The sequence below is a fragment of the Dryobates pubescens genome, chromosome 12 (assembly GCF_014839835.1).
Source record: "Dryobates pubescens isolate bDryPub1 chromosome 12, bDryPub1.pri, whole genome shotgun sequence".
Classification (NCBI taxonomy): Eukaryota; Metazoa; Chordata; class Aves; order Piciformes; family Picidae; genus Dryobates; species Dryobates pubescens.
In genome coordinates this window covers 1,252,119-1,279,776 of record NC_071623.1, presented here as the reverse complement: position 1 = coordinate 1,279,776, position 27,658 = coordinate 1,252,119, and the positions used below count along the sequence as shown (strand labels likewise).

Below are 27,658 nucleotides of genomic sequence, written 5' to 3'. Positions count from 1 at the left end.
ATCAGGCTGCCTAGGGCCACATTAAGTCTTATCTTTAATGTCTCCAGGGATGAGGCCTCAACCACATCTCTGGGCAGCCTGCTCCAGCATTGAACCACTCTCATTATAAAGAACTTTCTTATGTCCATCCTAAATCTACCCTGCTTCAGTTTAAAACCACTGCCCCTCATCCTATCACTACCAGCCCTTCCTAACAGTCATTTCCCAGGCCTTCCTTGTAGGTCCCCTTCAGATACTGAAATGCAGCTATAAGGTCTCTCAAGAGCCTTCTCTTTTCCAGGCTGAACAGCCCAAATTCTTTTAACCTTTCTTCATAGAAGAGGTGCTCCAGCCCTCTGATCATCTTTGTGGCCCTCCTCTGGACCTGCTTCATCAGCTCCATGTCTCTCTTGTGCTGGGGGCTCCAGAGCTGGACACAGTACTCTGGGTGAGGTCTCACCAAAGCAGAGTGGCAGAATCACCTCTCTTGACCAGCTGGCCATGTCTTCTGTCCTTTCCCCACTCCCCATTTTCTGCTTCTGGAAGGGTCATCCAGTGACGGAGGAACTGCTGTGGTTTAGCCCTGGATACAGACTAAATGCAGGCACAGTTACAGGCCCAAATTATGCACAGTTCAATCTTAACTATGTATTCTGCTGCTTGGCAGATTCTTTGGCTTTAAGAAAACTATTGTGAAGTTTTATGTGATTGCTTCTCCAATATGAGTCTTATTCACAAGCATGATTAAAAATAATTACTACAATAAAAAGAAAGCATATTCATATCTAAAAAATAAATGTGTTTACCTCAGAAACAGATGAAGCCCCAGCTTTTCCTCTGCCAGCTGTGGAATGGAGAATTAATAGATTATACCACAGAATCATAAAATGGTTTGGGGTTGGAAGCAACCTTAAAGACCATCTAGTTCCAAACCCCTTACTATGGGCAGGGATATCTTCCACTAGATGAGGATGCACAAAGCCCCATCAAATGTGGCATCAAATGTTTCCAGGGATGGGGCATCCACAAATTCTCTAGGTAACCTCTTCCAGTGTCTCCCCACCTTCACAGTAAAGAATTTCTTCCTCACACTTAATCTACATCTACCATCTTTCAATTTGAAACCATTGTCCCTTGTCCTGTCATCACAATCCTCATCTTTCCTGTAGGCCACCTCTAAGTACTGGAAGACTTTGGAGTCTGCTCCAGGCTGAACAATCCCAACTCTCTCAGCCTGTCCTAACAGGAGAGGTGCCTAGCCTTCTGAACATCTTTGTGGCCCTCTTCCAAAGCCACCCCAAAAGGTTGGTATTTTTCTTATGCTGGGGACTGCAGAGATGAGCACAATATTCTAGATGTCTCACAATGAGTAGATGGGCAGAACTGCCTCACTTCATCTGCTGGTAACACTTCTTTTGATGCAGCTCAGGATACAGTTGGCCTTCTGGGCTGCAAGCACACGTTGCCAGCTAAGGTCCAATTTTTCATCCACCAACACCTCTTGGAGGCCCTTCTCTGCAAAGCTACTCTCAATCCCTTCATCCCCCAGCCTGTCCTGATACGGGGGACTGCCTTGACTCATGTGCTGGACCTTGCATTTGGCCTTGTTAATAAACTCATGAGTTTGCACAGGCCTACATCTGAAGCCTGTCAAAGTTTTCCAGATGGTATCTCTTCCCTCCAGCATGTCTACCACACCACACACAGCTTGGTGTTGTCAGCAAACCTGGTGAGAGTGCACTTAACCTTGCTGTCCACCTCATCAACAAAGATGTTAATTAGTATCAATTCCAACACTAACCCCTAAGAAACACTGTTCATTACTGATCTCTGCTTGGACATAGAGCTGTTAACCACAACTCTTTCAGTATGATCATTCAGGCAAATCCACATCCACTGACTGGTCCATCTGTCAAATCTGTCTCTCTCACATTTAGAGACAAGGATGTCATGCAGGATAGATGACATCAATTGCTCTTCCCTAATCCACCAAGGCAAGAGTGACTGTCCTGTAGTTCCCCAGGTCCACTTTTCTTGTTTCATTTTTAAAAGTGGGGTTGCTGTCTTTTCTAGTCAGTGGGAACTTCACCAGACTACTACACCTTCTAAAACATGATGGACAATGCCTAGCCACCTTATCCACTAGTGCCCTCAGGACCCTTGTATACATCTCATCGGATTCCTTAGATGACCTTGAACCTGATCTCCTACAGTGGGAGCTTTTCCATTCTTTAACTCCCTGTCTTTGCCTTCTGCCACTTAGGCAGTATGGCTGGAGCATTTGCCAGGGCAGACTGAGGCAAACAATTCATTGGGTACTTTCTCCATATCTCAAATGACCAGGTCTCTCATTTCCTTCTGGAAAGGGCCCACATTTGCATTACTCTTACTTTTATTACTGATGTACCTATAGAAGTTTTTCTTGTTGCCCTTGATGTCCCTGTCCAGATTTAATTCTGTTAGGGCCTTGGCTTTCCTAACCTGATGCTTGGCTATTTGGACAACCTTTCTGTATTCCCCCCACATACCTCTCCTTGCTTTGTGCTTGAGTTTGTCCAGGATCTTCTTGTTCATCCACACAGGAACTCCTGGCATCATTGTCTGACTTTCTTCTTTGTAAGGATGAGGTGAGCTTGGAGGACATGATCCTTGAATATTAACTAGCCTTCTTGGGACCCTATTCCCTCCAGGGCTGTATCCTATGGTACTCTACCAAGGAGATTCCTGAAGAGGACAAAGTCTGCTATCAAACCAGGGTAGCAAGCTTCCTGTGCATCTTCCTCACTGCCCTTAGGATCTTGTGCTCTACCATTTCAAGGTCACTGCAGCCAAGGCTGCCCTTTAGCTTCTCATTCCTCACTGGGCCCTCTGTGTGGGTGAGAACAAAATCCAGTATAGCACCTCTCCTCATTGGCTCCTCAATCACTTGGAAAACAAAGTTATCACCAATACCCTTCAAGAACCTTCTGGATTGCTTCTGCTCCCCTGTGCTATCATTCTAACAGATAACAGGGTGGTTCAAGTCCACCATGAGGATCAGGGCTTCTGGTCACCATCCCTGGATGTGCTCAAGAGGGGATTGGACGTGGCCCTTGGTGCCATGGTCTAGTCATGAGGTCTGTGGTGACAGGTTGGACTTGATGATCTTTGAGGTCTCTTCCAACCTTTGTGATACTGTGATACTCCTGTCCATCTATAGAAGGCCTCATTTGCTCAGTCTTTCTGGTTCAGTTGCCAATAACAGACCCCCACTATAATGCCACCTGTCCCAGCCTTCCCTGACCCTTATGAGCACTCAGTGTAGGACAAGCAGTGAACACAAAACTGTCTGGTAGGTAGGAGCAGACTGCTCTAATAGACTTCTCACAAAGAATACGATAGGAAAAGAGGTGGCTTACATACAGTAAACAGTGTGTTCTTAACCATCGACTCAGAATCAAGCTGCACTAGGAGAGGTTTAGGCTGGATGTTAGGAAGAAGTTCTTCCCAGCAAGAGAGATTGGCCATTGGAATGTGTTGCCCAGGGAGGTGGTGGAGTCGCCATCACTGTAGGTGTTTAAGAAGAGACTGGCTGAGGCACTTGGTGCCATGGTTTAGTTGATTAGATGGTGTTGGGTGATAGGTTGAACTTGATGATCTCGAAGGTCTTTTCCAACCTGGTTAAATCTGTTACATTCTATTCTCTTTCATTTTTAAGGTACTCCTTTTCAGCAGAGATTGCTGTTAAGATGAAGTGAGATAAATTCATGCTATTCACAAGACCAGAATAACAGCAGAGCTAGTTGATCTCACATAGCTATAGCATTTTCCTACGCTTTTACTTTCCTGTGTGAGATTCAAGGAGGTTAAAAGCTAATCTTGATGAAAACAGGACTCACAAATTATGATAAGAGCCCAGCTACCTGAGGCAATAATTTTCATTCTGACTTGAAAAAGCTAATTGATATTCAGTTCACCACCATGTTCATGTCAAGAGTATATTATTGGACAGATTTTTCTAAATGAACATGAACACCTGACAGTTTTGTCAGCTTTGTTTATTAACCTGCATATATCTTCATTAGGGAAACTGGAAACAAGTTAAATTCACATAAAAGGATTTATCATTCCCTGCACCGGTAAAGTACAAATTACTTGTGTGTTGAAGTCAACTCTATTAGACTAGGACTTAATTTGTGGAGTTACAATGTGACACTTAATATTCTCCACTTTGCTCTTAACATTTTTATTCTGCATTCTTTAAAACACTTTTAAAATGTCTTTTACTTTTGGTTTGGTTTGGTTTGGTTTGGTTTGGTTTGGTTTGGTTTGGTTTGGTTTGGTTTTTTTGAGTGGTGATCAAACAAACAAATAGTTTGAGAACATCCATAACTGAAAAAAAAATATACAGAAGCTCTTGGGAAAGTAGAACAACACTTACACAGCAATATCAGGCAGTTGAATAACACAGTTAAAAATTCTGAAGCTACTGCTTCTATACGCTGCATTTCCTGGGATTTCCTCTTCAAGAGGGCTAAAATCTTCCCACAGGAGTTCATGGGGACAGCCAAACCCACCCCAAGCACCCACTCACTCTTGCACTGCACTGATCCAAAGACCTAGCACCTCACTAACTAAAGTATGAAATGGCATTGCAAAGGTTTGTTGCCTTTGCCTCATGCATTGCTGGGACATTGATATACAGGTACCTTTCAACCTGGTGATCCATCTCTTTGCAAAAGGAGTGCAAATCAGAATCAATACAGACCCTTTTCACAAGTCCCTTTAAAGCAAGAAGTTTTGAAGAGAACCACTGATAAAGTGGCAAACAAGGACTGGAAAGACAGATGGCCACTGCTTCTCAAGTAGTTACTTAATAACCATAATGAAAAATCAGCTGGTTGTGACTCCAAGGAACAGAACAGACAGATGTTAGGAGAGGTACAGAACAACTGTCCAAGATTTATCCAAGAATTTCTAACTCATGAACTGAAGCTCAGGCTTTTTGGCAGGGCCTTTGAGGGTGCATGTTCTTGCAGGCACCGCCAGAGCTGCAGAACATGCTGCTTCAAACAGGCTGAGAAAAGGAATCGAGACTCTGAAACTGGCATACAGGCAAATCAGATGTGGGAACAAGTCAGGGAAGTTCCAGGCACGAACCATGAAGGCAGGTGCTTATGTGATTGTATCTGCTGAAGCCAAAGACTTTGATTACTTCTATAATTCAGCATAACTTCTGAGTTTACCCAATTCAGTCCGTATTTTTACACCATAAAATGAAACAGGGTCATCCCTATTTTGTAGGCAGAAAAACTACAGTACAGAAGAGTTCATACAGCTCGTAGTTGTTAGATTTTGATCACCCTGCTTTCCCAGGCTGATAATGCTAACCATGCCTACATGTAGTGGTACAGAGGGTGGAAAACCACATCTATTCAATCCCCATATACTGCATTGGTGAGGTCTGAGCTATCACCCGGAATTTAACCGTAAGTCGTAGAAACGAGCCTCCAGAAGAGACAGGACATTACTGCTATTAGCCATTACAGACCTATGCCAGTGCCATGCAAACACAATGTTAGTATTTCATACTCAAGTTAGTTAGCATTAGTTAGTTAGCATGTTACTGTTTCATACTCAAATAAAAGGACATGATCCCTGCTCTCTCCAATGACCTAAGGAAGCAAGTGACATACAAAGGATTGGAGAGGGCCATCAAGCTGTTAAAGCTGTTGCGGTTAGTAATGATTTCAGCTGCAGCAGCTAAGGCAAGTCATCAGCAGAGCCACAAGGTGTGGGCATATCAAAACAGAAGCAATCATGACTTTCAAAGGTGTCAATGCTCTCAAGCAAACCATGGTTTTCATTTCATTTGCTTGGTAAGTTGTCTACATTAGAAGTGAAATATGTAATACAGTTGGCCTTACTGCTGTGGTCTGAAAGTCAACATGATGTACAAGAAAGAATTTAGCAGAACTCGTGAAAAAATCCTTTCTGGGTAGAAAACAAAGTCAACTCAGAAAATAGGAGGTCAGCATTTGGTTAGATTAAATGCTTTCTTTTAAATGCAGAGCTTCAACAATATACAAATGGAACTTATTAGAAAGAAGAGCTGTTCCTCTCACGACAAGTATTTCCAGAGATTCCTAGGTTTATACTCACTATGATAAAATGTTTATCTCCTTTGATTGAATATCAACAGAGCTAGTCAGTTGAATGTTTTTCAGCTTTGTAATTCTCTCTCTCACTGAGTCACTCTGTCACTTTTCCCACTAGCTCTCCATTTATAATTTATTGTGTCAAGGACCAAGCTTCCTCTGCATGAGCATTTTACAGGTGCTAGGTCAGGCTGCCAAGCTGAAGTACATGCTAATAATTGGTAGCTTTGAAAATCTTGGTCTCTTCACCCACAGTGGAACATCAGCATGAAGGCTTAGTTGTCTTTATAAAATAACCAGGTTTGCAATACTTTTAATGTTATCAATAAATAAATTGTAATTTACTTGACGGGAAATAAGTTTAGACTATCTAAGCAAAGATCAAAGTGCTTTAAAAGACTGGACAGCTGTAGGAATTATCTCCTTGTGATGGCAGTGATTACATTAAGAACTGGGAAGTGTCTCAACAAAGATGTGTCATCTCTGCCCACAGGGGTGGTAGAAAGACCCCCTGGAATGTGCAACAATGATAAGTACATCCTGGCCTGAAAAACTCAGGGGTGTGTGGTCAACAGGTGGGAGGCAAAGAGGGGCAGGGGGCCACTTTGGCACCAACTCCTGCAAGCACACAGGAAAGAACACCTGGAACTAACACCTGAAAGTCACATGCATTACAGTGTGACCAGGGTGTGGAGCCAGGTGGAGCTGCAATAAATGAACTGTATAAAAATCCCAAGTTATGCCTGCTTAGAGAGGGAAGAACTTCACTGAAAACACTACATGCTGGAGCCTGCTCAGAGAGGGAAGAACTTCACTGAAAACACTACATGCTGGAGCCTGCTCAGAAGACAAAAAATATCATGGACCACACTAAACTCAGCAGGACTCTCGGACCTCTCCACTCCTGAGGCCGAAGACATCACAAGCTGAAGGGACTCTGTGTCTCCCCACCTCCTCCCGGCTGAAGACAGAAAAGCGCCTTGGGGTGGTAATACCTCTCCTGCTCTCTCTTGCGCCCTCTCCATTTTCCCTCTACCCCCTTTTCTCTCTTTGTTTACTTTATTCTTTAATAAATAGCCTCACTTTGATATTTGGCCTCATTTGTGCCTTAGTTTCACTCATGGGAATGTTCAAAAAAGAACCCAGTCTCCTTCCCAACTTCCAGACTGAAACAACAGCATTGAGTACTCACCTCTACTATATACAGCCACTAGCTTTGAATTATGTGCTTTTAATGCACATACACAGAGATTAACATTTCAAAGATAACTGAACAGATCTGAGAATGCTATCATCCATGCAGTGAACTGTTATGCCTGATCTACTGAATAACTGGTGTCATATTCAACAGTATTATAGTTGCTCTCCTTTTTTCCCTTTGTGACCATATCATCATTTAATTGGAGACACCAAACTGTTTCTGATTCCATATCAAGAAGAGAAAAGCTGCTTTCCCATATTACTTTAGGAATTTTTTTTTTTTTAATTTTTTAGGAGGCAAGAAGGGATTTGGATATGATGCAGGGAATTTTTTAACATATCTCTTCCTAGTCTACAGCTCTTTAAACACCAGCAGACTAGAAAATATATTGTAACCTAACAGTATAGCACTAATACTTAAAAAAATAATGGGTAAAAAAAAACCTTACTGCTAAAACAGTGTAAAGTAAAACTAGTCTTTTTTTACTATTATCATTTTGGTAACAAGAAGTTGTCATGCGTAACATGCATGGAGTTGGAAAGCATTTGTGAGTCTTCCACTGAGTGAAGTGAACGCACGCTCTCGGGCACCCTGGTTTGGCAGGCACAGCGCTGCGCTCCACTGCTAGAAATGCAGCAGCACTCCCTGACTTATTTAGTTCAAAGCACCGCTTCAAAGGGCTGCTTGAGACTTAAGTGACTGCTGCACAGCCCAGTGATGCAAGAGGAATGTCACTGAGGAGCACTGGAGCACTGCCAAGGGACTTTGAAGGCAATGCCAAATATAGACTATATAGTACCACATCCATACTGTTACTGCAGAAGATGGGACCCTTTCTATTTGAACAAGCCCTATGAGGAGAGACTGAGGGAGCTGGGATTGCTTAGCCTGGAGGAGACTCAGGGGTGACCTTATTGCTCTCTACAACTACCTGAAGGAAGGTTGTAGACAGATGGATGTTGGTCTCTTCTCCCAGGCAGCCAGTACCAGAACAAGAGGACACAGTCTCAGGCTGTGCCAGGGGAGGTTTAGGTTGGATGTGAGGAAGAAGTTCTACACAGAGAGAGTGATTGCCCATGGGAATGTGCTGCCTGGGGAGGTGGTGGAGTCACCATCATTGGAGGTGTTCAGGAGGAGACTTAATGGGGTGCTTGGTGCCATGGGTTAGTTGTTCAGGTGGGTTGGATTGGTTGATGGGTTGGATGCGATGATCTTGAAGGTCTCTTCCAACCTGGTTCATTCTATTCTATTCTAATTATCACAATGGTAGTGTTTGAATTAAAATTTACTTTATGTAATTTTTATTCAAATCTTTTTGTCCACTTTTGTCATTCTGTCTGAAATGTTTAAGCCCACAAAATGTGAGGAGACAAATACCACTGTAATTGTGGAAATGAGTTACTCTATTAAAGGAAAAATAAACAATAATTTAAATTTAATTTTTTTTCTCCTATATGATAACAACACAGTGAAAAAGTTCAATTTGCCTGAGAAGGCTATTCAGCATATCTTAGAATTATAGGACTATAGCATGGTTTGGATTAGAAGGGACTTTTAAAGTTCATATACTCCAACCTCCTTGGCATGGGCAGGGATGTTTTCAGCTAGATCAGGCTGCTCAGAGCCCCATCCGATTTGGTCTTGAACAGCAATGACAGGATAGCCACAGCCTCTCTGTGCAGCCTCTTCCAGTGCATCACCACTCTCATCAGGATTCTTTCTTATATCTTATCTAATCCTACCCTACTTTCAGTTTAAAACCATTGCCCCTTGTCCAGTCACTAAAGACCCTGTTAAGAAATCTTTCTTGCAAGATTCCTTTACAGGATTAAAAAGTTGCAATAAGGTCTTCCTGGAGCTTTCTCACCTCAAGGCTGAACAATGCCAACATTCTCAGCCTTTCTTCACAGAAGAGCTGTACCAGCCTTCTTGACCATTTTCATGGCTCACCTCTGGACACACTCCATAAGATCTCTGTCTTTGCTCTACTGAGGACTTCAGAGCTGGGCACAGGTCCAAATTTTATGGAGCAGTACCTCTCTAGTCCTTCTCCACAGGCTGCTCTGAATTCATTCATACCCCGGTTTGTATTGATATTGAGGATTCTCTAACCTAGGTGAAGGACTTTGCACGTTTCCATGTTAAAATTGGGGAAGGTCACATTTATTTACACATCCCTGTATGTAGTACTTACATCCCCAATCTATCGAGAATATTTTTTCCAACACCACGAAGAGCAGGCCTGAAAAATTAGCAGAGTCCCTGTACTCATCCCAAAGAACATTTGTTAGACCTAAGTACTTTGAAAAGCATATGAAGAATGCATTTTAAGCTCCTTCTCTAGTAAATTCTGTAGCTCATACAGACCTTCTCATTTAAAGCTCCAACACAGAAATCTTTTGTTTTCACCTTTCATTGAAGATTTTACTGCATATAATCGAAGCATAGAGAAAACTGGGCTGCAGAGTAATCTACAAGGAAAAGTCATTGGCATAAGTTTTTAAGTTCTAATAATTGAACCTTCCAAAAATACATGTTTTGCTATGCTACCATCCTTTAAAAGAAATACAGTATAGCATGGCTATGTCTGCTTGCTGGTATGGGAAACAGTAGAGCCCTAAAACAGCTTCCTCCTTCTCCAGCTCCGCTTGTGGAAAGGGAGCCCTTTAAGTTAGGCTGTCTCTCTAGAGTAGTACCTGTTCTAAGTCACAAATGAGAGAAAGGAGAAGAACCAGTCAGTTCACCCAATTCCAGACTTAATTCACTGCAGGTGTCATGCACATCTTACAGAGCAGATAATTTGATGGCATTGTCTCACCCAGAAATGGTCCTTCCCTGGTTTTTGAAGTATAGCATCTCTATTTGCATAGTCAGTCAGAGTCTACTTAGGACTACAAAGGATTTGCAAGTAAAGCTGGAGAAGTACAGTGCAGTGTTACCATGCCAAAGTCACAAACAGCAATGTAGCAAAAGGGAAGAAGCACTGCAAACAGGCAGCAGATTAGTTGCTTGTGGCAAAACCAAGGCCCCTGAGATCAACAAAGTCTAAGATAAATGGTGAGATGGTTAAGGACGGATACTTTCATCCAAAGATCAAAGGAGTGGATTTGACAATTAAGGAAGAACCCAATGAAAGCAGAATGCTGCGGGAGCAGCAGTTGGATGAAGGCAGTTAAGGACCAACAGGCTGATGGAGCCTACAAAGCAGAGAACAGATTGAGTGTGCAGACTAGAACAGTCAGATAATTAATTTTGCAAGAGCATAATGTGAATTGCTGAAGCTAAAAGAAAATAGAGTACTATGGAGGTAGTGGTAGAGCTTCAGAGGGGCCAAAGATTGATTGAGGAACCTGAGAGAGAAATGCTAGTCTGAAAGTAAGTTTGTATGAGAAGAAGGAAGAGAAAGGGAAAGGGAAAAGGACAAAGAAAATTGGAAAAGAGGAGACAGCTAACAGGTTTTGCAAATATTTACTTTCATGAAGACAACTGGCCACCAGAATTATATCTAAAATCCAAAATACACCATCAGGAACTGATTTGTCTAAAATTCAGTATCATAGTGTGGCAATTTACAGGACACTAAAAAGAACTATGACAACCGAAGCCGTCTTCCTTTCTCATTTCAGACTGCACAACAGAAGCCTGTTTGAATGAGAGAAGGTTTCAGTTTCATTACTGACAGAATTATTCCAGAGTAAATAATATCCTCAGCATAATTAGCATACACTGACCATTGAATCCAAGAACAGTTTCCAGCCATTTTTTTTCACTTGCATATTTTTTTCTACCTATAAAAAGGAGTCCTCAGGTTATAATAAGAGAGATGGAGAGAATGAGTGTTAAAAGGAGCATAAGGCATACAAGTACAGCCCCAGTTAAAAAGGCAGCTATAAAGGGAGGTAATACCTAAAATTAAATACAAATTTATTACATGTATTTCATAAAAGGCGTTTTTTTGTTACAAGATCTACCACTACACCTGTACAATCTAAAACACTGTGCTAGTTCCTCTCATTTTCCCACCTGTTCAAAAATCATCCTCAGACTATGAATACTATCTTAAGGCAGGCTTCTCTGCCCTCTCCATGAAAGCAATCAATTATTGTTTAATGTTGTTTCCCACCAACAATAATGAATGCCTTGATCAGAATCTCAGTGTGCTTTTTTGGTTGTTCACAGTCCCTCCATTTCCAGCGCCTGCCTTCAATCAGGACAAGTCATTTAAATCTCATAGTTAATTTAGAACAGATGAAGGGGCAATTTAAGATGTTTCATTTGTGTAAATGCTAAATTTATAACAATGAATATTATCTTTTACATTGCTATACAGCTTAATTTATTGCATCTAAGAGCAATAAAACAGAGTAAGTACTGAGTGATCCTAATAGCCAAGTGGAATCAAATTAGAGAAGAAAAAGCTGACATCTGAATTATAATGCATTAAGGTAGAACTACAGCTGAATTTGAGAATGATTTCATTCCATTTGACTTTGAGAATACATACTTCTTTCAGTCTCATTTCAGAATTATACAACCTGAAAAACGGTTTAAATCTAAAAATTATATGAAATACTATTTGTGGCTTTACAGTTCAGGTATCATTAAATTACTGTTTGTGTGACAGCACCATATTGATAATGAACGTTCTAGCTTATCATGTATCTATTGTTATCTAAATGATACAAATAAATCTGGGTTAGGAAACAGAAGTTGAAAAGCAGTTTAAACTGCTTTAAACAGAGCAAAAGAAGTGAGAGAGTGCATAAAAGGCATACTTGTTACACAGACAGTATTTAACAATTTATAGTGCAATTCCTCAAAGATTAGTCATAAGACTGATCTTATTTAACTATTGTCCTTGGCCTAGGTAGGCTTGTTCTAATAAGATTTGTTATCATGGGAATAGTGGGAGGCATTGTCAACACAACTGTAAGGACGGAACACGATGTAGGGAGCTGTGGGGAGAGAAGGAATCATTCTTCCTATCTGCAATAAGGAAGAGAGGACATTAAATAGAAATCATTAGACAATCTACAGGGAGCCATTATGGACTAATATTCTATAATGCTGCATTGTTGTGAACCACAGCAGTTTTGAGCAATACAAATGGGATCACTGGACTCAAGTTGATGACATTTCTTACCTACCCTACACTGGAATTAGTTATTTTTTTTTTTTAATTCTGTAAATTTTTGAAGATGCTGGAACCTGCTTGGAGTCTACCAACCTGTATGCTTACACCTAGAGATGACATATTATTGAACAAAGGACTTTTCCCCTGACAAACTAAACCCACAATTTTGTGAATTAGAATACTCCTGGAGGAGAGTCAACAGAACTTAATATTTTATCTTCTCTTCATTCTTCCTAATGTCTTCTCCTCTCCCATATCAAAAATGTACTGTTCCATCTCAGTATCTGAAAAAAGGATAGCCCACTGCTGTTTTAGGAGCTATAGCCATAAAGTGTATCACTTTACTGCAATAAAAATTGTATTTAGGTTCCTTACATCTGCATAACTACATTTACCTCTGTTCAAAGAATACCACCATCAATGAATCTCATCATGAATTTTACTTCATTAACAAAGTATTCCATATCAAAGTACTTGTTAAATTCTTTTTACAGTTTTCTCTTAGTTTAAACCAAATCAAAAACCTTTTAATATATATTCCAGTAAAGGTGCCAAAACCCAAACATTCAAAGTAACTTTTTGTGCATTGTGAAGCCAACCTGAGCTACTACTAGGCAGATTAAATAACCAGGTCATTTGATCAAAGTATTCACTGCATTTGGTGTAATCACATCTCATTTGGATGAAAGAACACAAAGTATCAGGAAAGAAAGAATCCCTTAGGTCATAGACTCAGACAACCATAATCACAGCTGAAAGCTTAAACACACTATTGCAAAAGAATGAATAGCATTTCAATCACTCTTCCAACAACTTGAATATCAACTAACTTTTTCCTTTCCTACACTCACTGTAAAAAAGAAGACCCTTAACTAAACAGGTGCTTAACTGAAGGGTGTGATGAGGAATCTGCTCAAAGCAGGGGTTTATTTTTTCATTTTTTTTCCAGTCCTGATGAACCTAATAAGTATATAACATGCTACCCTGAAGGCAAACCTGGCCAGCCACAAATTGTTTTGTCAGTCTTCTCTGAAAAATGAAGTTTCATCTGCTCAGGTGGCAGCAATTGATCTTGCACTGACAGTAAGAGCAGGACACGCGAACTTGCCACCTGCGGAGGTTTCTTCTTGTACCTCCTGCAACAGCACATCAGAACACCCACCTCCAGTATTAATTTTAACCAATTCTCTTAGCATTTCAAAGGCAAAATAAATTTTCCACAATTTAAGGTGGGGGAGGGAGGGGGAACCCCAGCAACTTAATAATCATCATCTTAACAGTAGTAACTCCAAACAGAAAATTCTGCTCTGCTGTCTTTCCCTTCCATTCCCAGCCTTCATGATACACTTTGATTCTGGCATAATGCACACTCTATAACATCAGCATGGGCTGGTGAAAGTCTGGTACTTAGACCCAAGTTATGTGATGTAGCAGCTCCAGTTCTACTCATTCCCTTTAGGCCTTTTATATAAACCAAAGATTGTATCTTTCAAGTACAGTGTATCCTTAATTTTATTTGCATAACTCAGTGCAGTTTCAGATGACTCACTTCAGCCATCTTCCTTTGCAGATGACACACAGTATGTTATTTCTCTGCTGTGAAAAAAACTTTGCTAATTGCAAACCTTTTATTTCATTCCTATTTCTGGAATTTTAAGTGAATTAGTGGAACCTTCCACATTCAAAAGTGGAATGAGTAAATGAAATAATCTGATTCTGCCAACACTGGGTTGTGAGAAGTTGCTAAACTCATTGGGAGCTGACAAGGAGTTTGCAAAGACCACTAATGTAAACTACCTGCCAAGAGAGCACCATGGCAACTCCTGTTCCAAGGCATGTGTACTAGTGACAAAGATACTGAGACCGGACAGCCCAACAGGCTTCTCAAAATGACTTTTATGTCAAAAGGCCACACTTGACTTTTATTCAAATAACATGGATATACTACTGACAGCTACGGAGAAGAAACAGAAATATGACTGGGTTCTGTAATAATACAACCAAGTCCCAAGGCATGATTTAGTGGGGTTTTTAAAACCCAGTAGCTGTAGCAAGCTACTACCGAAGCACCTACCACATATGGCCAGGCAAAAGAAATAAAATGAAACCTGCTACAGGCTCTACTTCTGACTACCTCAGGATTACTAAAAGTTGATTTCAGTCACCAGCTTTGGCACCATTATTGTACACTGGGCATTATAAAATTCCTAGATTGATTATAAAATTCCATGCCAGAGAATTCTCTAGTATGCCTTGGGATATCCTCTTCAGACACAGTGGAACTAGAAGGGTTTCTCTGGGGCCTTTCCTTATAGCAATAAAAGGAATATATAGCATGTGTATTTATTGTCTAATTATTGTCTCTCTAGCTTTGGTCTTGGTTTTTTGTTCTGATACCCAAATGGTTCAGCTGTCCTTCCCTATCTCCCTTTAAAGACGTCACAGTGCCTTTCACTGTCACACAAGCTTGTTTTTCTTGAACCTGCACACATTAATGGTGCCTAGTTGAATTATGTCCGAACTGATTCCTCTTGAAATCATCCTACAGAATGTGTTATAGCACAGAAATACAGATTTTACCAATGCAGATGTTGATGCTGAATTTATTCATCAATTTCAAATCATGCTGGTCCACACACATGGCTGAAGAGAACAACATGGATGAAAACAGTAAACATACTTTCTTTTTTCTTTTGTATCATTACAGAGTTATACCTAAATGTTTTAATCACTCTTAATTTCCAGTAAATTTTCTTTCTTCTTCCACAGATGTTCTCTACCTGTCCAGGTCCTTTAATTAAATACCATGGAAAGCTGCTATAGATACTGTTGGGTTGATGTGTTTTACTGATTCATAGAATGGCTGAGGTTGGAAGGGACCTCTGGAGGATCTCTTGTCCAATTCTCCCTGCTTAACCAGGGCCCTAGAACAGGCTGCTCAAAACCATGTCTAGACAACCTGTTAATACCTCCAATGTGAGAGACTCCAAAATATTTCTGGCAAACAGTGCCATAATTTAGTCACCCTCACAGTGTGGTGTTCTCAAAACCCAAAACCACCAGAGTGTGGCAGAGAACCACCACAGTGCAGTTTCTTAAAACACACAAAAAAAGTGTCTCCTGATGCTCAGACAGCACCTCCTGTGACTCAGTTTGTGCTTTTAGCTCTGTTCCTGTCACTGGGCACCACTTAAAAAGAGTCTCACTCCTTTTTATCCTCTCTTCGGGTATTTATGTACACTGGTAAGATCCACCTCCAGCCTTCTCTACTCTAGGCTAAACAGTCCCAGTTCTTTCAGCCTTTCCTCATAGGAGAGTGCTCCAGGCCCTTCATCACCTTTGAGGCCCTTTGCTGGACTCTCTCCAGTATGTCCCTGTCTCTCCTGCATTGAAAAGCCCAAAACAGGACACAGCACTCCAGCTGCACCTGTGCTGAGTATAGGGGAAAAATCGATTGCCTCCTTCAACTTGCTGTCAATACTTTGCCTAATGAAGCCCAGAAAACCATTTGCCTTGGTGCCCTCACCCACATCCTTTAATGCCAGGATGCTTTTCAGCTGAGTGGTCCTTAGCATACACTGATGCATAAGGTTTTTCTATCCCCGGGTGGAGGACTTGACACTTCCCTTTGTTGAACATCATGAGATTGCTGTCAGCCCATTTCTCCAGCTTGTCAAGGTTCCTCTGCATGACCCTCTGGCATATCAGCCACTCCTCTCAGTTTTATACCATTAACAAACTTCCTGAGGGTGCTCTCTGTCAGCAATCTTATCAAACTGCAGAAGTGGGGTTTACATAAAAAATACAAAGAACTGCCAATACAAAAGAATCTTCAGGTTTTGAGCAGTAATTATAACACACAGTTACTATTAACACAGTTATTAAAAGGTTGGAACGAGATGACCTTTAAGATCTTGCTCAACTGAAGCCAATCTATGATTATTTTGCAGACCATTATTTTTAAAAGAGAAAGTTATTTATTGGAACTGAAAGGCAGAGAGGCAGGTTTAACAAATCTCTTGGGATGTTGCAGTCACTTTCAGTTATAAACCAGAAAAGGTTTGAATTTTTGCATAGATGAATAGATCAGATTGGTAATCCTGTTGAGGGAGGTAAAAGTACTGTTCTGCATAAAAAACTGACTAGAAGGCAAAATTAAATAGGAAGAAACAGCTAGATGTTGTTGACAAAAGCTGCATAGCAGGATGAAACAATTATCTGGAGAGCATTGGAAACCTGTTTGATGTATTTATTAAATGGAAAAAAAAAAGTAATAAAGACCATGATCTACACCCTCTTCTCCCTTGAAATGATTGCAAATCAGGTACAACTATGTTCAAATGGCAGTGGAGTAAAGTAAGTATGGAGGAAGACAAGAGAGAAAAAAACAGTTAATAAAGTAATTTGGACACATACTGTGATACTGTGATACATACAGACATTCAAGCAATCCTGAATTCCATATACCAAATTGAATATGCCAATAAGAAGCCTGAAGCAGGAGTGGAGGTACAAATACAAATCAAGAAGACTGCCTCTTGTCAGTAAATTTTAACATTATCTACGTGCAGGTCTAAATGTCAACATCTAATCCAGCCTAATCTAGTATTGACTTCTGTTTGTTTTCATAACATCCATCTGTGGCACCACTGTCAATCAGCCTTTATTTCTTGACACACATCTCCTAAGTATAAAATACACCTATCAAACTATAGCTATTAAAAATACCTTCTCCATTTGCTCTGCTATAATGGAAACCCACTAGTGCTAAGGTTTCAAGACGTTACTTACAATCGAAACAGTATACCAATTATTCTAAAGTGGATAGGCTAAGTATTACTGAAACTTCTGATGTACTGTGGCAACAACAGGTGTGCCATGAGAAAAGGGCCAAATGGGAAACTAGCTACAAGTGTGACCTCCATTCTGACTGTGGTGATGGCTCATGTTAATTAACTGTCTCATCTTACAAGGCGTTGTTGCCTGTCATTTAGCCGTCTGGAATTGGATTTGTCAGACATTGAAGAAGCTTCTAGAAGCTTCTCACAGAATCCACCCCTGTAGCCCACCATCAAAATCCTGCCACACAAACAAATGTTCCTAGCAGAGAATAAAAAAAAATCAAAGAATTTCACTGAAGACTATAATCATGAAAAACAAATTCCTTTAAACATGAAATGGGTGTCACAAAGTGGTTATCCAAGCTGAAAGCTCTGGCCTTTTAACTCTTCTCCTTAGTCTAGTGGCTATAGCAACAAAGAAGGCTTGCTTAAAAGAAAATAGTGAAAAATAAGTTTTGAAGAGATTCAGAGCTGAAAAAATACCTCTGTATGCAGCCTATTGTTCACACAGAGCCATATGTTAAACAACAGCAACAACAAGCGCTGGACTCCTTCCAACCATTGGCATTTATTCACATTAGATGCCTTGTAGATAGACTACAGAAAAATTGAGTGTATGGTAACATTATATTCATCTGCATCAAGAGAAGCCATTAACATGATGTGGGCTTCCATCTGATTTCCTCAATGATTTTTACAATCCAAAATGTCTTCAGAGGCAGTTCTTACACAATAATTCTCTCTAGTAGACTTTTATTCGCATAGCATAAAAAAGCATTCCTCTTCCTCTGAATACAACACATCTTTTTCACTTCCAATATACACCATTTCACAAAAGCAAATGCTTAGCCTTAGTATGAAATGCTTCTCTATATTTCTTAAATAAACTAACTAAATGAGTTCTTTCTGAAATTCTTGGTCTAGAAATCTGCAATTTAATGATGGGGTTTTTTATCATACACCAAAATCACAGGGTAAACATTCCTACTGATGTCTCAGCAGCAGCTTGAATTTTCATTGCATCTGATGGCAGTCTGAGTGCAAGTCTGGCTGAGAAGCTCATGTGTGCCACATCTGTCATCATGTTCATTCATTCTTAAACGCTAAGACTATTCATATTTACCTAAATTGCAAGTTCCCCTAAAAAATAAAGTCCAGTAAATTGAATGATTAAATCAAACATAGTACTCTGAGTGGGTGTTCCTACTGTATCATTATGGCATATCATTTAGCAACTAAAGCAGAGACAAATATTTTACATTTCCTTTACTTCTCCCTTCAAAAAAGGCTAGGTCTCCTTTTTTTTTTCTTTTTTTTTTTTTCTTTTTTTTTCCCAATACATCTAAGATATATTTGAACAACTTACTTCTAAATTTTACCAGAATATTTCCTGTAGAATTCTATTTGAAACCTGGCCTGGGCAATTTCAGAGAGATACTCGCTTTTCCCAAGATTAACATGCCAGTGCATTGCCTTACAGAATGCTTTCTAATTCTTTTATTATTCCTTTATTTTAAGCTAAGAAGCAACCAGCTGCCAGAGAATACAAATTACAGTAGCAAGTGCACTCTAACCAATGGTCACTCACCAAGACAAATCACTCATTATATGCATCAATGATACTGTTTGATCTATGTGATTCTTCCCCTTTTGTTCTAGGTGCAGAAGCTGTTAAATGGATTGAAACAGTAGAGCTCCCAGTAAATACACCTTCTACTATGCCCTTGTTCTCTGTGTACCTTCACAGTGTTTTGTTACAGATGGTGCCTACTTCCCACCTTTCTTTCTGCATAGAAGTGACACAAGACTGATTTTATTCTCAGATAAAAACTGTAATTTTAAAAACCTGATGGCATGAAAGAATGCTGTGTTACAATTGCAGTTAATATATGTGTGTCTTAAAATGTTCACTCTGTTTATGCTATCCAGCAGAGCTGCACTGACCTATGAGGAGCTGCTGTGCATCTAGCCCTCATTAATCTGGTATTGCTCTTTTTGGAGAATCAGTCATCAAACAGTAAACATCTTCAAAGACTGCCTGGAATTCAGTCAACTTTGAATAAATAAACCTATCTTTCTTAAGAAAGAAAAACTACCAGCTTCTTGCACACCTATCTGAACACAAACCAAGTATTTCAGTTACAATTAAGAGTATTACACCTTTCAATTCTTCTATCTTCCTATAGACTTTAAGTCGAATCTTGAAGTACAAACACAGACAACATGGGGGACAGTGCAAAAGGGGAAAAAAAGAGAAACCAAATAAAAGAAAAGGAAGACCTTCTCTCTGTTTCTTGTGATAGGACTGTTTTGGACCAGCTGGTGCAAGAAGAGACATCCATGGTTAAAAGGCCAGCCCTGGCCATGTATCTTGCTCCACATCCACAGCAGCATCCTGTGGGCTTCTCTGTTGCATCAGCCCCCCTTAACCCCTATGTTTTTCAGAAGACAAACAAACCCAGGATTTAAATCCCTCCTCTGAATTTCCGTTTGTCTCCTTCTTTGCATAGAGATAAATTGCAGGAACACAGAACTTTGAAACGTGATATGAGGTTAGACAGAGAATTGAATATGGGGAGACTTAAGGAATCATTTAAAAACAGACTTCATAATACCATATTCCTTACAAGAAAAAGATTCAGATGTAAGTTCTTTATTTTGATTCACCCTGTTTCAAGTCTGCTTGATGTTTACAGTTTATTCTGTTGTGCTGTATCTTGGGTTTTGTTTTTTAACGAGGAAATGTTTCTAAACATTCAAAACAAGATTTCATAACTGTTAAACTTGCATTTTTATATTTAGAGACAAATATGCTTTAAATCCTCAGATTATTCTGCAGAAAGGAAGTTGTAAATCTAATTTCCTCACAAATGTTTTTGAATTAAAATAAAAAAGTGTGTGGGAAGTACCCAGGCATTGTTTGGGGTGGTGGGTTTTTATTGTCTATAGAAAGTATCTGAAGCATCCTAAAAATACCTCCATTGATTAAAAGCAATACATCTCTAATTAACAAGATAGCAAGCATCTTTACGCATTTTTTTTACAGGATGATAGAATTTAGTCCAAATGGAGATCCAAGAGACTTAAGTGATAGCAATGCTAACTTACAGAACGTTGTGCATGAAACATTAAATCAGTAACACCTTCCTCCTGACTAGGAACAATTTTAGGTGTTCTGGGTTTGAGATTTGTTGGGGGGGTCTTGGGTTGGTTTTTAATATGATATATTAGCAAGCATCAGATATACAAATAAAATATGCAGTTGGTTTAAAGCCAAGTTTGGTCTCAAAGCTGTGTCCTGTAACACATGAAAAAGTGTTACAAATGGAGGCTGTATTAACTGAAGAGTTTTAATGCCTATTTAGAAAAGGCTTGTACTGAGACATGGGGATGATCAATAGCCAACCTACACAAAAGGAGGTGTTGCAAGATTGATAACAAAAGCATCCTTGGAACTAGCATAACGATTGCTGAAGTAAGTGTTAGACTGGAAGACTAACTCAGGGGATTGCAAGATAAATGAACCAGCTGAAGACAATTTCACTGTTAGATTTTCATGCTTTTGTACAGTCTGGAAATAATCTGGCATAATTACAACAGAAGACAGAGTGATTATTACTCTGAGGACTAGGTACAGAAATGGAAAGTGTTTAGAAGTTCATTTTAAAAGCCCTAAACCCCAAAATCTTTAAGGTTTTAACAGGTCATACAAACAATACTAGAAAAATCCTGAATTTTACACAAATTGACAAGATAGAAGTTCACAAAACCAAAATGACAAGGAAGTAGCAATCACCAACTAGAAAGTAATGTACGAGAAAGCTCTGGGGCATACCTTGCTCATGACGTTGAGTAAGTTGATTTGTACAGACCAGAAAGAAATCATGCAATCGTGTTTTTATCATGTAAGAGAAATCTGCTTTTTAATAGCAATTTGCAGTCCCAACACCTTATTATAAGGTTTGCCACACTATTAACAGGTTCAAAAACAGCTTCTGACGATGTTTTGTTCACCACAAAGTTTTTTATTCACTTCTACATGATAACATGCTTCCTGGAGGTCAGGATAGATTTTGAACAAATAATTTATTTCTCTACTTCGTTTCCATACAATTTACCATTTTCTTTGTCAGAGTTCAGTCTGTTAACAGGCATGACAAACAAAATTACAGCCTCTTCTTTGTGTCAGTGTCAAATTAAGAGAAATCCAGTGATCCTAATAGCAACATTCCATCTATAAACACACAGCTGGAATAAAAATCTATCCCAACATGGCTACACTACATTGGGATGTATAGCTTAACAGAGTAATAATAAAATGCTTCTCATATTGCACATGTGTATCAGTCTCTAAACACTGCTAATCAGTTAAAGGAGATTTTAAACCAGCTGGGGTTTTCATTTAAAAACATAGCCAACAAATTGGGCATTAACTTACTAACAATTAATTTCTTGAACTCCTAGACTTCTCTAAAATTCTGAAGTGAGAAGTCTAACATGAGATATGAATAAACCCTTCATACAGACTCCAGATCACAGAAATTAGATCTAAAACTATGTATCTGGAAACACAGAGATTTCCATAAGTAAAAATTTCCTGAATACTTTTTTCCACCTCTCGTTTGTAAACTATTAGCAAAAGAGTTATCTGGCCAAAAAATAACTGTTAAATTTACAGGAGGATAAGAATGGCCATTCAGGACCAAACCTAAGGTATATCTGATCCAATACTGAAGGCCACTTTGAGAGCAGCCAGCAGACACTCTGAAAAGGACCTAGTAAGAGTAGGCAGATGCAGGACAGTCATCTCCTTTGCACTGGTGTCAGTCTGTTTTCCAGGCATTATGCTGGCTTGCTTCCCAGTGGAGACAAATGCTGGTTGAAACTGAAATCATTGATCTCCAAATAAATTATAAGAGATGGAAAAAACACTGCTCACTGTCAACTATTCTCTTTAGGTTTTGTTTGTTTGGCTGTTGGTTATTTTCCATACTCCCCCGTAATATTTAGCTTTCTCAACGATAGTTTCCCTGTGGTGTTTTCACACCCTCAAATGATATCAAAACTACTGTACTGACATGGGTTTAAACTGCATCTGATTCAACTGCACACTTTTTAAGTTTTAATATTTCCATATCAATCATTCTCATTTGTCCAAACCAAACTAATAAAATATGCAAACAGCACTGAGTATTGCCAAACACCACACCAGGAATGTATCATGAAACATTAACTGAAAATCTGTTCATCTCATATTTATGGCATACACATCAAGGCTTTTGGATACCAAGCAATTTCGTGCACATCTACAACTGCAGATGTTGCAAAGCCCTCATTAGCACACAAGTCTGTACGGATGTGGGGAAATATTTTTAAAGTTTCTTAATAGCTTGAAACTAAAATATGATTTTGCTCATTATTTTATTTACCCATTTAAAGGGGAATGACAAACTTTCAGTGAAATGGGTCTATGTATTTAATTTTCTCCTTTTTCCATAATGATGCAAATGCTCACAAAAATATGAGGTGAACAACTAAACATCAGAATCTACCTGAGATATCTTCTACCAGTAAAACATTAGTCTCATTGAGAGAAGCTCAGTCTCTACAGGCACGTAATCCTTGGTCTCCTTATTGGTACAGGAAAATGATGAGTGCTGTATTCAGAGAGAGTGCTTACTGATGATGGATTACACCTATGTAAAAATAAACGTGAATAAAAATAAGCCAACTTCTTTGAACTGACGAATAACTCCAGGTTATCTGAAAATGTAATACCAGCATCAAAAAGCTTTATTACCTACTTTGAGCTACGCAATTTGCATCAAGGGTAATCATTGTGAAAATAAAATCCACACACATTTCAGAACTGGCATTTGACGTTATTTTTACCTCTTTTTTTCCTTTTTTAAATAAAAGAAAGAAAATGAATATAGGTGCCTTTTAAAAGGATGCATTAAAAAACATCAACTTTGCATAACCTTCAGTACCTGGCAACTGAAAAAGCACTGACTTCCCACTACAAGTTCACTGATAAATGTGACACATTATAAACTCTGCAAGTTCTCTAATTTACTTCAGAAAACACTTGGTAACATGTCATGGCAGATGAGGTCTGAAAGAAGCCAAGATAAAAAATTTCCTTCTGGTTTACATATATGTGGAAACATCTGTATGCATGCTTAGCACAGGATACTGTTAAACTGTTACCCTGATGTGACCTTTACCTGAAAAGCTCATACATGTTTTGCATAAAGGAGCCCTCAGCTTAGATGTTATTATCTGTATTTTGAAGTTTGAAAGTAATTGCTTGGTTCATTGTGTTCTAGCAACCAAACATTAAAGCTAAAATACAGACTGAAACCTTGCATAGTAATACAACTCGTTCATAGCAGGATGTCATGAACGCGCCAACACCCCCCCTGCACCATTAACCAAAGCTTATGTTTCAAGCAGTTCTGTTTCAAACAGCAGTAGCACATTTTTCCTATGCAGCTTCATGGCCCTGCCTACCTATAGGGTTTTTCTTAGCAGTAAAAATTAGCCCTTGGCATTGTCACATCTTGGTTTTGAATTTACCACTCCATTAAGACAAATGATCAAGTCCACTTCCCTGTCAATATTATCGTTTGTGTCTGTTTGCTACAGATACTTTAAGACACCATACATTGATTTACTGGGTGAAGAATAACAAGCTTAGAGTCTTGGAACTATACAAATATATATTTCTGTTTAGGAAAACAAAGAAAAATATTAATCCCAACAGAGCTGTAACAATAATTTGTAAGACAAGTATATAAATTCTCTCACTATCCCTCTGTAGTAAATAGAAACAGAGCACTAAGAGCTAAATGGAAGAGTTGTGCGTTTACACAGTCAGATTAATAAAAAGTTTCCCCTTCCACCTTTTTCCCACAACTAAGCAAGAAACCTGAAGAAAATACTCCTTTGCAATTTAGTGCCAGTGTTATGTTTGTAAATACAAAATGGAATACCAAATGTATCAGATAGTAAAACCAAGGAAAGTTACCAACATTAGTGAAAATGCAATTTTTTTTGCAATTGCTGCATATGCTTCTGCAATGCACATGACAAAATTATTACCCAATTATCATCAAGATTTTTTTTTCTCTCAGTTAACTGCACAAGATTTTATTTTTTTTTAAATCTTCACAGCTGGGATTCCAAATGTTAGCAATTGGAGTTTCAAACTTACACATTTAAGTGTTTACACAATGGGCACCTTCTTTCACTCATTTTCTCACATCCACTTTATGGATTCAGAGCAGGTCACCATTAAAACTAGACTCTTTTGCTAGTACTTTATTAATTCGGTGGAGTGTGTGTTTTGAAACACCAGTATTAATTCAGGAAACTCATGTGTGTTTTGTTAGTTACAGTTATTACTTGACTTCTGTGGTCTAATGACAGTACCAATGATAAAGGGTCGCTCGCTTTATTGGAACCCTTGAAACAAAGTCCAGAAAGTGAAATGATTCAGAAGGTAGGTAATCATCAGTTCTCTATACAATACCCCAATACCAAACCTTTTTTTGGGAAAACTTATGCCAACAGCAAAAAGACACTTCAACCTTGACAGACTTTTCTTTGGGCTAAACTGTTTTGGTAACTATTTTCTCCATTTTGCACCTCCTTTTTAAAACACTATTAGAATACTACTAATTTAACAGCAGGAATACCAAACAGTTTAGAAACACAATCTAGCTTGCATTACTGAATAAAAATTCTTTATCTTTGAAGCATATTGTGTGTCTTGAGTTATTCTGTAACACACAACGGATATATTTTTTAAACCACATTCAGGTGTCTTGTTAAGCCTTGCAGTAATGTAGCAGTCATTAACATCCATTAATGAGAGGCATGGAAAGAAAATCGTGTTGTGCGACTGTGAAAACCAGATGTCTTCTAAGACATGAATAAGGGCAAAAACTAATACAGCACTGATAAGCCTGTACGTCACACAATTATGACATTAAATTATTCACCACATTTAATACCAAAGAGGTAAAGGAATAACAACTAAAGTTGGAATGCCCCTGTCATAACTGACTCTGATTGTTCGGGTTATTTTTGGCCATGCTCTCCTATTTTCCTATTTTCTAGATATTTTATTCTTCTTAAGTGTTACCTCCATTGATGCAATGAATACTCAAAATGGGTTGTAAAACAGAAGTGTGAAAATATGTATTTCAGAGTGCCATGACTAAACCCAGTTTGTTTTCTCTGCTCATTACTTTCCTCTATAGCCATTTTCAATGTTCCTTTCAATAACAGCAGGTGAAGTAATTCCTGTGAGAAGCAACATTTAGTGCTGCCCTTCAGGTCCCATATTATCACTAATGTCACACCAAAATGCCGTAACATGAAAGCTAAATTGTACAAAAATATTAAAAGTAGGGAAGATTCTCTTAGTTGAGGAATAGATGTATCTGGCATCCTCCATAACTTGAGAGCTGCACATTAAACAACCATTTAAGGAAATGCTCTGCTCTATCCAGATGTTTGACAGCACATAACATGATGCTTCACATTCAGTTATGGGAGGGGTTTTTTTCAGTTCTTCTGACAAAATTTGTTATCTTCTGAATGTGATATGCTTTTTTTGTTTTTATTTCATAAAAATAATTATTCCCTTCTTAATTTAGAGGCATTTTTCTTAAATGCAGGCATTGCAATTAAAAGAATTAAGCTACTGTCTTCAGTAAGACCTGATGAGCATGCACCTGTAACAAAGACTTTAAATGGGATTTTTATCGGACAAACAGACCGTAGCTGTAGAAATAAGGTGTTAAGGAAGGCCGGGCACCTTTATGTGGTTCTCTTAATGTGCGGTGACATTGCTCAAACCCATTCTGCACACTTTGTTGTTGCAGGACCAAAGCAAACCCACATTTCAAGTAAAAAGATGCTAGCACAAACACCTCACCGGGAGGTGACTTTTGGCTACCTGCTGTTCAGCATCTCGGTCACAACGCTCGCGGCTAGGGCTGGGTTTGGAGAGCCCGCGTGCGCCCCTCTAGTCCCGGCAGCCGCGACGGCGGGGGACAGCACCTCGCCCCTCCCGAGACGTAGCCCCGGGCGAGGGGCAGGCAGCGGAATCATCCTGCTTCTCTCTCGCCAGACACCCGGCTTTTGCGGGGTGGGGGGCACGGGCGGCAGCACGGGATGCTCGCCGGGCGACGACTAGCCGCCGCGCCCGCCCCCGCACTGCTTCTACTCCCTCAGCAGCCGGGCGAGTCGCACCTACCGAGGGGTCGGTGGGAGCCCGCCGTTTCAGTGGGCCGGGCAGCGCTGGTGCTACTGCGAGCAGGTGCGGACCCTCGCCCCGCCCGCCGGTATCTCACACCCCGCGGCCGCCGGAAAGTTGTAGGGAGCCTGTTCGTACCGCACCCGGCGGCCGCCCTTACCGTGGTTGCTGGCGACGTGACCGGCGGCGGCGGGGCGCGCTGTCAGCAGGGGGAGGAAGAGGCCGACTCTCCAGAGCAATCCTCTCACCTCACAACACCCCATGTCTGGTACTCGCCGAGCGCCTTGCGTCCTCGGCCCGCCGAGGCTCCTCATCCTCCTTCAGGCCAGCGGGGAACCTCGCCGCGGCGCCCTCGCCCGCTGCCCCGGCGGGGTCCGGTCTGATGCGGCCCGGCCGCGCTGCGCTGCCTGTATTGCCGCCGGGGACTGCACGGGCCGGGGCGGACGCATCCACCAGCAGCGTCCCGGGGCACGGCGGCGGCCCAGAGGGCGAGGGCGGCCAGGGGTGCCGGCAGCCCTCGCTGCCGCCCTGCGGCGAGGGACGGCGACGCTGGGAGCCCAGAGAGCTCCGACAACTTGAGAGTCAGAGGCGGCGGCGTGAGGGGTCGCACGTTGCTCCCTCCGCCGGCTCCGGCCAGCGACACCTTCAGCCCCGCATAAGCTCCCCCAGCACCTTCAGCAGCCTTCTCTGCAGAAACAGCTTCCTCCCCAGTCCGCGCCGCACGGTCCCCTGCATCCCTGTCCGCGGGTCGCGCCGAGGGGCTTCAGTTTCCCACGGTGAGCGTCTCGTCCCCGCCGTAGAGCTCCTGAGGCGGGAGGGGGAGAAGGGCCGGGCGCCTCCTCACGCTCCCGAAGGCATCAAGGAAACTTGCGGGATGGCATTCCCGACCCCTTCACCGCTATCCACGGTTCCGACGCTCTACCCTCTCAGTCTGTCTCTCCCTCTCTGCCGCGCAGCAATCAGAAATCAGGCGGCTCCGCTGTGATATTCGCTGCTCCCTCCCAATTTGCGTGCCGCGCAGCCGGCTGCAGGTTTTTGGTGCCGCCGCTCCCCTGCCTCCCGCGGAGTGATTGCCCCCTCCGGCAGGGGAGCGGGGCG

The 27,658-nt window shown here is 40.6% G+C and overlaps 1 protein-coding gene across 1 annotated transcript in view; it reads right to left on the bottom strand.

Moving 5' to 3' along the window:
• LOC104301781 (ephrin type-A receptor 6) overlaps positions 1–26,874 on the bottom strand; it is a 641,386-nt gene extending 614,512 nt beyond the window's left edge. The window contains exon 1 of the mRNA XM_054165754.1: positions 26,721–26,874. Within this exon, the coding sequence (XP_054021729.1) occupies positions 26,721–26,874 (154 nt within the window). The remainder of the gene's footprint in view (positions 1–26,720) is intronic.
• Between the last annotated feature and the right edge of the window lie 784 nt (positions 26,875–27,658).